General features: G+C 39.0%; 1 protein-coding gene across 1 annotated transcript in view; it reads right to left on the bottom strand.

Annotated features, from left to right (window-relative positions):
• Positions 1-13,626, bottom strand: part of LOC127577980 (otogelin-like) — a 190,890-nt gene that overhangs the window by 49,940 nt on the left and 127,324 nt on the right. The window contains exons 32-33 of the mRNA XM_052029688.1: positions 10,955-11,034; positions 2,668-4,844 (exon numbers count right to left, since the gene is read on the bottom strand). Of these exons, the coding sequence (XP_051885648.1) occupies positions 2,668-4,844; positions 10,955-11,034 (2,257 nt within the window). The remainder of the gene's footprint in view (positions 1-2,667; positions 4,845-10,954; positions 11,035-13,626) is intronic.

Raw genomic sequence — 13,626 nt, 5'->3', positions numbered from 1 at the left:
GGTAGTCAAGATAGTTGAGAGGCAGGGAGAACAAATATCACTGCTTGGGGCCAGAACTACTGAAGGCATAACCATCAGTGGTAGGAACAGAAAATTAGCAAAAACAACACGTAATCCAATTTGAGAAAATGCAGAATTCTTAGAGTGTTGTAGGTGTGGACAAGGTTTAAAAAATAGAAAGGGAGTACACACAGTATCTGAGGAAGATGAACAAAAAAAAAATACAGAATTTTCAGCTTTCCTAGATCAACAGCCGAAGTAGGTTGGCAGGCAGCAACAACAGCAGGAAGTTTGGCTTCTTGGGCTAGGTGGCAAAATGGAACTGAAGCTTAATGAATATTTGTTTAGCTCATTTACCTGGCAAGAACATTTTAAAGGTGCTTTACAGGAGCAATATCAAATAAAAGAGAATGGCACTGAACCACAAAAAGAGATGTCAGGAAATATAGCTGAAGGTTTGGCCAGAGAGTTAGGTTTTAAGAAGGGTAAAGAGAGAAGGTAGTAGAGGAGTTTTGGCAGGGAATGCTGGAAACTAAGGCCTTACCTGCTGAAGGTCACTGTTACCTGCCACTATCAGTGAAAGAATTAAATTCAGATGTCCAAGACTATTGAGGGAGAAATGGTGGAGGAATTTGACGAGAAGGACAACAATTTTACAAACTAATAATCAACGTGGTAGGTAAATGGGACTTGTTGCAAGTTAGGATATGTGCGGCTGAGTTTAGGATGAGCTGAAGCTCACGAAAGCTTGAAAATGATAAGCCAATCAGGAGAATACTGCAAGCATAACAAAAGTATAGGTTTAGGGGCAGATTATCTTAGAGGTGTAATTTTAAGGAAATTAAATAGGCAGTGTGGGGAGTGAAGTGGATAGATGTCAGAAGTTCAGTGCCGATCAAATAGCTTCTTAGGGCTATAAATAATCTAGTGTCACCCTCAGATAGTGCCAGGATACAAGAAGAAATCAGTGGCTGAAGAATAGAGTTTACAACAAAGGCTTTGTCTTCCACTGAGACAGATTTTCAGTTGCCCCAAAAGCACAGGATGCCTGCACCTGTTCGTTCCATGTGTCCCCAGGTGGTGTCTTTCACCGGAAGCCTGGAGACCAACACTTTGTGGTGGAGTGCACCACAACAGCTGTCTCAGCATCGGTAGCCAGCTGCACTCACAGAGCAGGCAGGTCCCCACCCTCGGACTCAGCAGCTGTCAAAGTTTTCTGGGCCATTGAATGCTTGTGAATATCTTTCACCACCTTTTGGTAATACTTGGGACTCATTTAAAACTTAGAATAATCACATTCTTAAAAAAAAATTCATAAAAATCTATTGTGAACCTCATGTAAACAAAAATAATAAAATAGAATCTACTTACTTTTCACCTGGTAGCTGAGATGGCTGTGGAAGACCACGGCACTGTCAGACCCCATGGGGAGTCCACTGGGGAGCACAGGGACCGCTAACACTAGGGCAGAAGATGCCACCAGCAGCTTAGGCCTGTGCCTCTGCTGGAAAGCAGGACTTCTGCAGGGAGACACAGGCAACTCCCGGCATCGGTGTTGGCATGGAATCACAAGTTTAGGGCCATTAGTGTTTTAATTGGCAAACAAAAATTATGTTCATCCAACACTGGATGTCAGGTAAGCAACAGGGAAAGTCCACGAAAGATGTTACTTCATGGCTATGACATGGGGGAATGGAGTTGATGGGATTGTTAGGCAAGGGTGGAGGAGAGATGTGATAGATTGAATTGAACGGAGTGTCTCCATCTAAGTGAGAGCAAGAAGTCTGTCAGTTCAACATTATTTATATACCTTTTACTGTAGTAAAATCTCAATTAAGTATTGCAGAATAAATTTTGTCACTGAGTAACATATTAAAATCAGTGGCCAAAAACATGGTGGGAGTAATAAATGGTGGTAAAGGCTGCTCTAGTGAGGAATTTCCCAGATTAGGGGCTGGGTAGCTGAAGACACAGTCACCAAGAGTGGAGGAACAAAAACTGGGGATGCTAAAGAGACTATTCAAGGAGCACTATGATCTTGGGAGGTCCAAGAGTAGAGTGTTACATAAAAAAGGAATGATTAAGGCCATGGAGGGATCTGAACATAAAGATGAAAAATCAGTAGCTGTCTGATTATGAGCCAATTAAAGTCATCATTCACAGGAATGACTGCAAAATGGAACATGCTGCAAATTGGCTATGGGCATCAAAGTTTTGGATGCGTTCAAGGTGAATAGAGGCTGCTGCTGGGTAACAAGAGCACTTGAGATTCTAACTAAGAGTTGGGCCGAAATAGGACCAATATTAGAGGTAGAAGTAGCCAATAAAATCGGTGATGAAGAGGATAAGGTGTCTTATCCATTATGTTGGTGGTGACGGTGAAGGAGCAGACGTGATGGAAAAGACTTTTTTTTTAAAGCATTTCAGTACGATCAAGGAACTACCTCTGAACTGGAATTACAATAATTCCAATAACTGTAATTCCAGTTCAGGGGAAGTTCTGGGAAATTCCTCACTAGAGTTCTCTTTACCACCACCTAGTACTCCCACCATTTTTGGGTCACTCTTCCAATTGCTTTTGCCACAAAGAATAATGTAAAGCAAGTAGCTTTATAGTGCCACATAACCTAACAGTGAAGATTACAGGTTTGCTGATATTTTACTTACAATGCAATGACTAGTTGGTGGGATGGTCAGAGCTGTCGTGTAGGCACCTTCTGAGAATACTGTTGGGCCTGCTACTGATTCTGATAGACCAGCAGAAGTAATTGTAGATGACGTGACATTGGATAAGGTATATGGTTGTGATTCGGAGCTACTGGTAGTTGTTGATTGTGTAGTTGAAGGAACAAATTTAATTGAAGTTATTTTGGACTCAGTTGGAACAGTCCCATTCAAACTCACAGATACAGGTTCTGTAGTACTGGTTAGCTGCGGAGAAGGTACTATTTTTCCTTCAGTTCCAGTAGAAATTCTTGCAGATGTAACAGGTGCTATAGTTGTCTTAATAACTCCTGCTGATGTAACAGATGTTTCATTCACTGAAACAGTTGATGTTTCTGTTGCTAATGGTGTTTTAAACAAAACTGTTGTAGGTTTAGTTCCACCTACATCCACGGCTGGAGCTGTTACTTTTTCAGTGATGGTTCTGCTGGCTGAAGTTGGTGTAGTTGTTGCTGAAAGTGAAAAAACAGGTGTTGTTGCATTTACTGCATGTGCAGTGTCTGTCATTTTAGATGTGAGCCCTGAAACAACTGTTGAGGGCTTTACTGAGGTGCTTGTAAGCAATGTAGGTAAAATTGTAGTCGTTCCAAGCTGAGTGATTACAGTTGCAGTAGTTGTTTTAACTGTTGAAACAGAAAGAGGGACAACTTTTATGGAAGTTGGGATTGCTGTAGTAGAAGTTCTGAATGTCTGAATGGATGAAGTTTCCAAAAGGGTTGTTTTTTGAGTAGTTGTGGATCTCATTGCAGTGGTTGGTTGCGGTGAAGTTGATTTACTACTTGCATGTAGTTCGGTTGTTGAACCAGAGGTCATTTCTGTGCTCTGGGGAGTTGAAACCATTTTGAAAATGTCCACAGTTGAACCTATTTCTGGTCCTTTTGTAGATGGTGATGGATATGAATGTTCAAGAAATGATGTCGTCGTTTTATTTGGAAATGTTTTGAGAGCTGTTGATTCTGAGGATATTGTCGCAGATGGTGTTGAATACGTTGTGGTAGTTGATGTGGGGACAGCTTCTTTTGAAGTTGTGTGTAATGTAGTTAAACTTGAATCGATCACAGGTGGAATTGCTGTTGAGTGAGTTCTTTTGCTCAGATGATAAATTGTAGTCTTTTCTGTTGCATTGAGTTGTGCTGAACTTGCTGTGGTGGTTTTATTTGATTCTGTTATTGAAATTACTGAAGGGGTTGTTAATTTTTCAGTTGATGGATGCAATGCTCCTTCTGTTGATGCTGATAATTTAAAGGCTCCAACAGGCGTTGATGATTGAGCCTTTTCTGTTGTCAAAGACACTGCTCCAGTGGACAAAGGGTGCACTGTAAAGAACGGATAACTGGAACGAGTGGTCTTTGTGGTTGTCTTACTGAACGTTGGAAGCACAGTTGGTTCCATTTCTTTTGAAGTGGCATATGTTGCTGTTCCTCTTGAAGTTGGAAGCACTGAGGTTTTTTGGGTAATTGACTTTGTCTCTGTAGGGGAATATGCTACAATTGTGGAAGAGGAAGTCTTCTCGGGTAATGATTCTGTTTTAGACGGAATTGTTTTAGTTGTAGTTAGCCATCTTGTCGATGACAGTGCTATTCCTGTAGCAGTTGTTGAAGGTACTGTTCTGGTAACAGTATGTTTGGTTTCAATGGAAGTGGATCGAAAATGTGGCTTGGTTAGTAATTCAGTTGGACTTGTGGCTTCCATTAATGTTGACATTTCAGGCAAAGTTGCTGCTTCGGTTGTTATTATTCGTGCTGATGAGCCTAATGTAGAAGGGGGTGATGTGTAAGATTCTGTGGAATATACCAAGCCTCGTTGTGTGGTAGGTGTTGTTCTCGATGTTACCTTTTGTATTGATGTAGTTGTTCCAGTAAAGGATGGAAGTGGAGAAGTACTTGTAGTTAACACAGCTAGACTTGTTGACAGCTGGGTTACCATAGGAGTTGAAGTGGAAACAGTGGTCTTTGTACTACTTGTTGCTATTGGAAAACTAGTAAATTGGCTTATTTCAGCTATCGCACTGGAAGTCAATGGCTTCACTGAGGCATTAAAGGCTGGAGAAGTGAATATTCCTGGTGATGCTGATGCACTTGTGGATTTGGAAGGCTGAATATAAACAGCTGGCCTAATGCCTAATTGAGGAAAAAGGAAATAGACAAACATTAGGACCTGGCTTCTACCTCTTCAATTGCATGAGAAAAAAAGAACTTCAATAAATACAGCCTGTGTTGGTTGGGTATTGCAGCAAATGTTACAATACACCAATAACTTATCTCATGCTATCAAAAGCCCTACTTCCATCTCACCAACTCTGAGTGTTTCATTCGGGTGAAATGTTCTCTGTATTGCTGAACTTATGAAGAACAAATAATGATAAAGTCTTGGCAAACAAGATTCTGCTTTTAATTACAGTTAGAAATTCTGAAGTGAGCATAATTTAAAACACTAGAGACAATAACTACCAATCTTTAGGTTCTACCTTCTAATGACAAAATTGAACTTGCAATGAAGTTTACTTATTTTGCCTCAAACAATGCTGCATTACAGTCAATGTGCAGACTTACAGGTAAAAATAGAAACAACTTCATTGACATTATCTCTTTTTAAATTATTGCCTTGAGGAGCTCCACTGATTCACTAGGCTAAATTAAAACATTCTAAATGTTTTTCCTAGAGGTTGAACCAAAAATAGGGCATTGTTTGTTAGGCACCATGCTTCAACTATAGCTTTAATACAAAGGTATTTGGACTCTTAGAATGTAGGGAACTGTATCAGTCGTGTAGCAAATTAATAATTAACCTTGAAAGGATCAACACTTATAATCACTTTCAAGCAAGAATAATAATGCATTGCTTGGGAAATACAGTGTTAAAACACACATTTAGCTTAAGCAGCATAAGGATACCTTTATATCACGAAAGAGTGTTAAAATGGAACACAATATTCTTATAGACAAAATATGCCAAGTTTTAAATATTCAGAGGCTTGTAAACCATGAGATAGAGGCCTCTTACAGGCCAAGGCAGGAGAATTTATAATGGGGAATAAAGAAATGGCAGAGGAATTAAATAATTACATTGCGTCTGTCTTCATGGAAGATACACAAAAACCTGCTGCATATATCAGGGAATTAAGGGCCTCAGAGGAATGAGGAACTGAAGTAACTAAGTATCAGTCAAAAAATGGTACGAGAACTTAGTGAGCTTGAAAGCTGACAAATCCCAAGGACGTGATGATCTACATGCCAGAGTTTTAAAAGGTGGCATTAGAGATGGTGAATGCTCTGGTTATCATCTTTCAAGATTCTGGAGTTGTTTCTGTGGATTGGAGAGTAGTAAGTGTGACCTCACTATCTAAGAGAGGGAGAGAGAAAACAGGGAACTATCAACCTAATACCCTAAAAATAATGATAAGGAAACTGCCAGAATCCATAATGAAAAAAGTAGTAATGGAAAACCTTGAGCAGTATCAACATGGATTTATGAAAGGACAATTACGTTTGACTGTTGGAGTTCTTTGACAATATTTTTATTGGTATTGGTTTATTATTGTCACTTGTACCAAGGTACAGTGAAAAGCTTGTCTAACAAACCAATCGTACAGGTCAATTCATCACACAGTGCAATTACATTGAGTCAGTACAGAGTGCATTGATGTAGTACAGGTAAACAATAACAGTACAGAGTAAAGTGTCACAGCTACAGAGAAAGTACAGTGCAATAAGGTGCCAGGTCACAACAAGGTAGATCGTGAGGTCATAGTCCATCTCATTGTATAAGGGAACCGTTCAATAGTCTTATCACAGTGGGGTAGAAGCTGTCCTTAAGTCCTTAATAGGGGAAACAGAGGATATGGTGAATTTAGATTCCCAGAAGGCTCTTGATAAGGTCCCACACAACAAAGTTAGAACACCTGGAATTGAGGTAATGTATTGATATGAAGTGAGAATTGGTTACTGGACAAAAAGCAAAGAGTAGGAATATGCAGCTCCTTCTCTGGGTGGCAGACTGTGGAGTACTGCAGGAATCAATGCTTAGGCCCCAGGCATTCATAATCCCAGGTATTTAGCTCCCATTTCGTGTTTCTACCTCCTCTTATTAATTGATACATTTTGTATCTTGTGGATAAGTGAGCACTACAACTGTCCATTACTTTTGCCTAGTGGATAGAACATTGAAAAGTACAGCACAGGAACAGGCCTTTTGGCCCACGATGTGTGTACTGATCATGATGCCAATTCAAACTGCACATGTGCCTGCACATGATCTATATCCCTCTATTCCCAGCCTGTTCATGTGTCTGTCCAAAAGCCTCTTAAACCTTGCCATTGTATCTGCTTCCACCACTTCCCCTGGCAGCACATTCCAGGTATCTATCACTCTGGGTAGAGAAACTTGCCTTGTGAGTCTCCTTTAAGCATTTCCCCTCTCACCTTAAAGCTATGATGTATGATATTTTATATTTCCACCCTGGGAATAACTATATACCCTCTGTAGGCTTCTCATAATTTTATACATTTCTATCAGGTCGCCCCTCAGCCTCTGACACTCCAGAGAAAATAATCCAAGTTTGTCCAACCTTTCATTTTAGCCAATACTCTCTAATTCAGTCAACATCCTGGTGAATTACATCTGCAACTTTTCCGAAGCTTCCAAATCCTTCCTGTAGTGCGGCAACCAGAGCTGCAGACAAAACTCCAAATGTGGCCTAACCAAAGTTCTATACAGCTGCAACGTGACTTGCCAATTTTTATGCTCAATGCCCCTGACCAATAAAGGCAAGTATACCGTACGCCTCCTTGAACCATCCTATCTACTTGTGTATCCACTTTCAGGGAACAATGGAGTGGCACCACAAGATCCCTCTGTACATCACTGCTCCTGAGGGTCCTGCCATTTACTGTATACCTTCCTCTTGCATTTGACCTCCCGAAGTGCAACACCTCAAGCTTCTCCAGATTAAACTCCATCTGCCATTTCTCTGCCCATATTTCCAATTGGTCTATATCTTGCTGAATCCTTGGACAACTTTCCTATCCATAACTCCATTAATTTTTGTGTTGTCTGCAAACTTACTAATCAGCCCACCTACATTTTCATCCAATATATCACAAACAACAGAGGCCCCAGCACTGATCCTTGCCGAACACCACTAGTTACAGACCTCCAGTCAGTATAACATCCCTCCACCACTACCTTCTGGTTTCATGGCCAAGCCAATTTTGAATCCCATCTACCAAATCTCCATGGATCCCATGTGCTTTATCTTCTGAATCAGCTTGCTGGCTGTTAGAATAACTCTGTTATCTCAATGGAAATGAAATAAAAAGCAGGAGCTGATGCCGGAAATCTCAAACAAAAACAAATAGAAAATGCTGGAAACAAAAATGCTGAATGACATGAAAATTTGGTGGTGTTGTGGATAATGAGGAAGATTGTCCAAGGCTACTAACAGGGTATAGATCAGCTGGAAAGTTCCATTGGCTAATGGAATTTAATTCCAACAAGTGTGATGCACATTGGGAAGTCAAATAGGGGTAGGACATATGAAGCAAATGGTAGGGCACTAAGGAATGCTAATGAAACGAGAGACATAGGTGTCCAAGTCCATGGTTCCCTGAAAGCAGCCACACAGGTAAATAGGGTGGTGAAGAAGGCATATGGCATATCTACCTTCATAGATTAGGACACAGAATATAAGATTGGGATGTTATTTTGCCACTTTACAAATGACAGATTAGTCTGCACTTGGAATATCATGTGTCACTCCATGGGAAGGATGTGACTGCACTGGACAGAGCGCAAAGGACGTTCACCGGGATGTTGCCTGGATTTGAGGACTTTAGCTACAGGGACAGTTTGGATAGGCTGGGCTCATTTTTCTTGGAGAGGAGGAGGCTGATAGAAGACTTGTTAAAAATAGATAAGATTATGAGAGGCACAGATAGGGCGGCTAGTCAAAACCTTTTTCTCATGTTAGGGGTATAAAAACAAGGAGGCATAGGTTTAAAATGAGAGTTAGGAGTTTGAAAGGGGATCTTTTGAGAAAGTTTCTATTTTTACACAGAGATCGGTTGATATCTGGAATGCACAGCCATGGGAGGTGGTGAAATCGGATAAAATTATAGTTTTTAAGAGGCAACTAGAGAGATAATTAAATATAAAGATATGGTCCAAATATGGCATGGATGTGGGCAGTTTCTGTGCTGTATAAATCTATAATTCCACATTAATTTGCCTGAGGTGAACCAAATATCATATTTCTAAGTTTTCTGATGATACTTAACTAGGTGGCATTGTGAATATGAAGGAGGTGGTAAAAAGGCTTCAAGGGGATGTGCACAAGCTGAGTTTGTGGGTGAAGAAATGGCAGGTGGAACGAAATATAGAAAAATATGAGGGATTGGGTAGTATTGATGTTGAAGGGTACCCTAGGTGGGCTTGTACACAATTCAGTGAAAGCCAGAAGATAAGTGCAATAGCTGATCAAGAGAGCAAATGGTATGTTAGCCTTTATACAGGGGGTTTTGGTTATAGGGATGAGGAAGTCTTACCAGAATTGTATAGGATCTTGGTAGGACTGCACCTGGAATATTGATTATAAGTTTTGCTTTCATTACCCAAGATAGAATCTGCTTGCCACAAAAGGTGTGCAGTGAAGACAAACCAGACTGATTCCAGGAATGGACGACTTGCCATGTGTGGAGAGATTCGTAGATTGGGACAAAATTCTTTAGACTTTGGCAGAATGGGAGGAGATCTCATTGAAACACAAAAGTCTTAAAAGGACAGACTGGATGCAGGGACAATGTTTCCCTTGACTGAAGAGTCTGAACCAGGTGACACAGTTTGACAATAAGGGACATGGCATTAAGGAAAAACATTCTCCAGAGACTGGTGAGCCTCTGGAATTCTCTACCCAAGACAGCTGTGGAAGCTGAGCCATTATGTTCATTGAAGCAGAGATCGATAGGTTTCTTGGGCATTGAGGGTGTCAAGGGATATGGGGATGGTGCTGCAAAATGGCACTGAAGTGGAAGAGCAGCCATATTCTTGATGAAAGATAAAGCAGGCTTGGAAGGCCTACACCTGCTCCTATTTCTTATGTCCTTACATCGTCCACATCCACGGATAACAGATACTACCTGACCTGCTGAGTGTTTCCAGCATTTTCTGCTTTTATTTCACTTTTCCAGCATCAGCATCTGTTTTTATTTCATTTTCAATGAGATAGCGCTAGACCAAAGAAATAGATAGTTGTAATGGCCATTTATCCACAAGATACAAAAAGTAGGTTAATTAATAAGAGGAAGTAAAAACAGGAAATGGGAGCTAAATATGGGTTATGCTGCTTAAAACAAAGATACTGAGGGACAGTAAAACTGCTGACAGTTTGGACATCAAAAATTATTTAGGTAGGATCTCTGTGAAAGCAAACACTGGCATCCACACAGAAAAGTTATTTTTAATATAGCTAAAAAGGACAATACAACTTAGACTAAAACACAGATGGTGCAGGAAGAGGCTACTTAGATTAAATCCATGTTAACTCTGGTTTCACTCTAGCAGACTTAAAATATTTAAAATTGTGTACAAGAAAAACCATCTATCTGTCTAACCTGGTCCAATAAACCTTTATATCTCAGGCCATGCTTTCACATCAGAATTAATGCATTGTCAATGTTAATTGTTCAGTAAAGAGTATTTGGAATCAATAAGCTGTCAATGCATTGGAAAGTCCCAGTGAAAATGGAACCACTATTTTTATAACACTGATCCTGAATGTGTGTTTCTGGCATTTTCTGTTTTTATTTCACTTTTCCAGCATCAGCACCTGTTTTTATTTCATTTTCAATGAAAATGAGGTCTTTCAGGTATGGATTTCAGAATACATGTAAACTAACATTCAGTTTTAATCACTACTCACTGCATAAATAACTCAACCATATTTTCAGCTTCCAAATTGAACAGATACTTAATCTGTAAATAAGATTTACAGATAAACTCAAAAATGGAGAATGAACAACATTCAAGAATGAAAAACAGAATGGAACAACAGGTCAATCAGCATTTCCTTCTCTTCTGCATTTCATTTACAAAGTTAAAATTGTCTATTCTCTGTGTTTTACTTTGCTATTGATTTCCAAAGCATGAACTACTTTCATTTTGCCAAGCATGACCTTACATGGCTAAATTCAACTTTAGTTCTGCACAGGAAAATAAAAGTCAGATGATCACTTACAGTCCTCTAGATAAACGCATCTCTGTGTATCTTCATCAAACACCATATCCAATGGACAACGAGGCACACATCCTTCCACACTGAAGAATAAAATAGAACATTAAATTATTTCATATAAAATAGAACATTAAATTATTTCATCACTGTATCTGTAATTCATCTGCAATTTTCCCACAGCCAAAACAGGATTAATTATAGATATTAACATGAGTAAAATCGCTAAGGAATGAACACTATTTTTCCATGCTTCTTGTCAAAATCATTTCATCCTTTAACCAAATTTTTAACCAAAACTTTACTTTTTATTATGCTGGGCTCACTAAGGATTCATAAAATGCCAAGATTACCCATCCATTCTGGCTCAATATTCACTTCAATAGAATATCCTAACAATTATTGCAATTGCTTGAAATTATTGTAATCACATCTCCTAGATCGACTCCTTTTCAAACATTTTAATTTTGATCTGTAATGGCCACTTCCAGACCTTCTTTGGCTTTCAATCAACTATTTAACATTTTTCATAGGTAAATATTCATCTCACACTTCAATTTAGCTCTGTATTACTCGCAAATTTTGGACATTGCACTTCTGACTCCAAGCTCCAGATCAATTATAAAAAGTCCCTTTCTAGTCCACAGTTCCCAGCTTTTTTGAATGAAAGGATCACTCGCTTACACTCAGTGAAGCCAAATAATGGCCAGGTTCCCCAAAGCTTAGCAATGACAAGTGAATTTGCTGAATTGTGGTTGACGAATAAGGTTGGGATTAGCCAATCTTGGTCAAAGCTCTCATTCCCTATGTTCCCAGAGGAATGGCAACTTGGGACAAGGGGTGGACTTTGGCCAGGACATGCTACAAGGAGCCAAAGCTAGCAGGAGAGGTGAAACTAAATCTTCTCACCAATAATCTTGCATTAAAATTTTCTCTGCCTAAATACTGGAGATAAATTATCTCCCATATCTAAGTAATGGTAAATATAAAATAATATTTTTACTCCATATAATTCTGCTTCTAGAGCATTTTGGCAAAATCATTTCAATATCTTGAAATTTATTTTTGGTTGCCAGTTGTAGATATGTGCACAAATGTATTCATCTCCACTTATTTAACTCCGTGGCCTTATATTTCTCCCCCTCATCTTTATTAAAGTGAGTACAGCACTCTTCAGGAGGTATCTCAGCAGAATGTGAATTATGTTTTACTTTCAGATTTAGATCAGGATTTACTTTCCAGATAACTCATAGTAAGTCTCAAAACTACAGTTGGCTAATCTACTGGCTTTAGCCACTCGGCTTTACTTCTAAATTTATAAACCAGTCCAACAACGAGGTATTGAATCTGGCATTCTTGGACAATAATACAACTCAGTTACCTATAAATATTAGCTTTGAAGTTGTTGAAACGATTAATCAACAATGTGCAAGTGTGCATCTGTTGGATGGTTACATTATCTTCTTCTACTAGTGAAGGCAAGTAAAATCATGTACAATCTATCAACACTCATCCAGCAGTCAAGGTGGAAAATTCATCCCAGTGATTCTGAGCCAGAGGAGAGAAAATAAAGCTGATGTTCCTGATTGGAACTGAATGTGTTTATGAAAAGTGTGTTTGTGGATATAGGGTGTGGACAGAAAGGGCTAAGCTGTGCTTTTCTCCACAGTTGAATAACTAACTAAAAAACACTCTCCAGATTCACATATGAGAAATGTAAATTTATTAACGGCCGTTGATTTGCAACAGAGGCTGCTTACACTCTGGAAACTAAGCACCAGCACAGGGCAATACATCTGAAAAATTCACTCAGGGGGAGGGGGAGAAACCAGGAGAAAATGTATACAATGATAGTAATTTTGTTTGAAATTCATATAATATTTTGTGTAAATCTACTGTTTTATTAATACCAATTTATTTTATTTAGAAATAAAAACTGAGTGACTTTTGCAGATGTATTGCAAGAGACACATGTTGAGGATATTAAAAGCTAAAATGACCACTCAGTTGTCAAAAGCTTACATTACTTAGTGCAAGCCCAGAATAGCCAAAGAAATAGTGATATGAGAATGAAATGTTGTGAATGTGCACAGATGTATTTGGACCATGGGGCCTGCTTCTGAAAAAAAAACTTATACTTAAATTCTTAGACACAGCACATGCATACATGGCATGCCTGTGGATTTGTGTATCATTTTATGATAGGTTGAAGAACAGACCTCACACAGAGATTAATGTTGATGGATTTTTTTTGATAACATAGAAAAACAAGAAATATCACTTTGTTTATTGAATAGTGTCACAGTGACATAAACAGTGTAGTGAAATACAGGAAACTTCCATGACTGTGGCTTTGCTCAGATGTTTTACCCAACAATTAGACTGAAAGATTCAAGTCTTTAGGTCTGAAGCTATTTTAAACTGAGGGTTGTAACCATAAAATGATGTAAAAAATGCCTTGTTTGTAGAATTTCAGATTAGCATAATTATTAAGCGTACTATTGTTAATTCTGTACATCTACAAGTTCATCGTAATGAAAACTGGATCATTTTATGGACATCATCAGATTTGAGCCAAAGATTCTCATAGAATCATAGAGTTATACAGCATGGAGACAGGCCCTTCGGCCCAACTGGTCCACGCTGACCAAGATGCCCCATCCAAGCTAGTCCCATTT

This window comes from Pristis pectinata, chromosome 14, assembly GCF_009764475.1.
Source record: "Pristis pectinata isolate sPriPec2 chromosome 14, sPriPec2.1.pri, whole genome shotgun sequence".
Classification (NCBI taxonomy): Eukaryota; Metazoa; Chordata; class Chondrichthyes; order Rhinopristiformes; family Pristidae; genus Pristis; species Pristis pectinata.
This window is presented reverse-complemented; position numbering and strand designations above follow the sequence as displayed.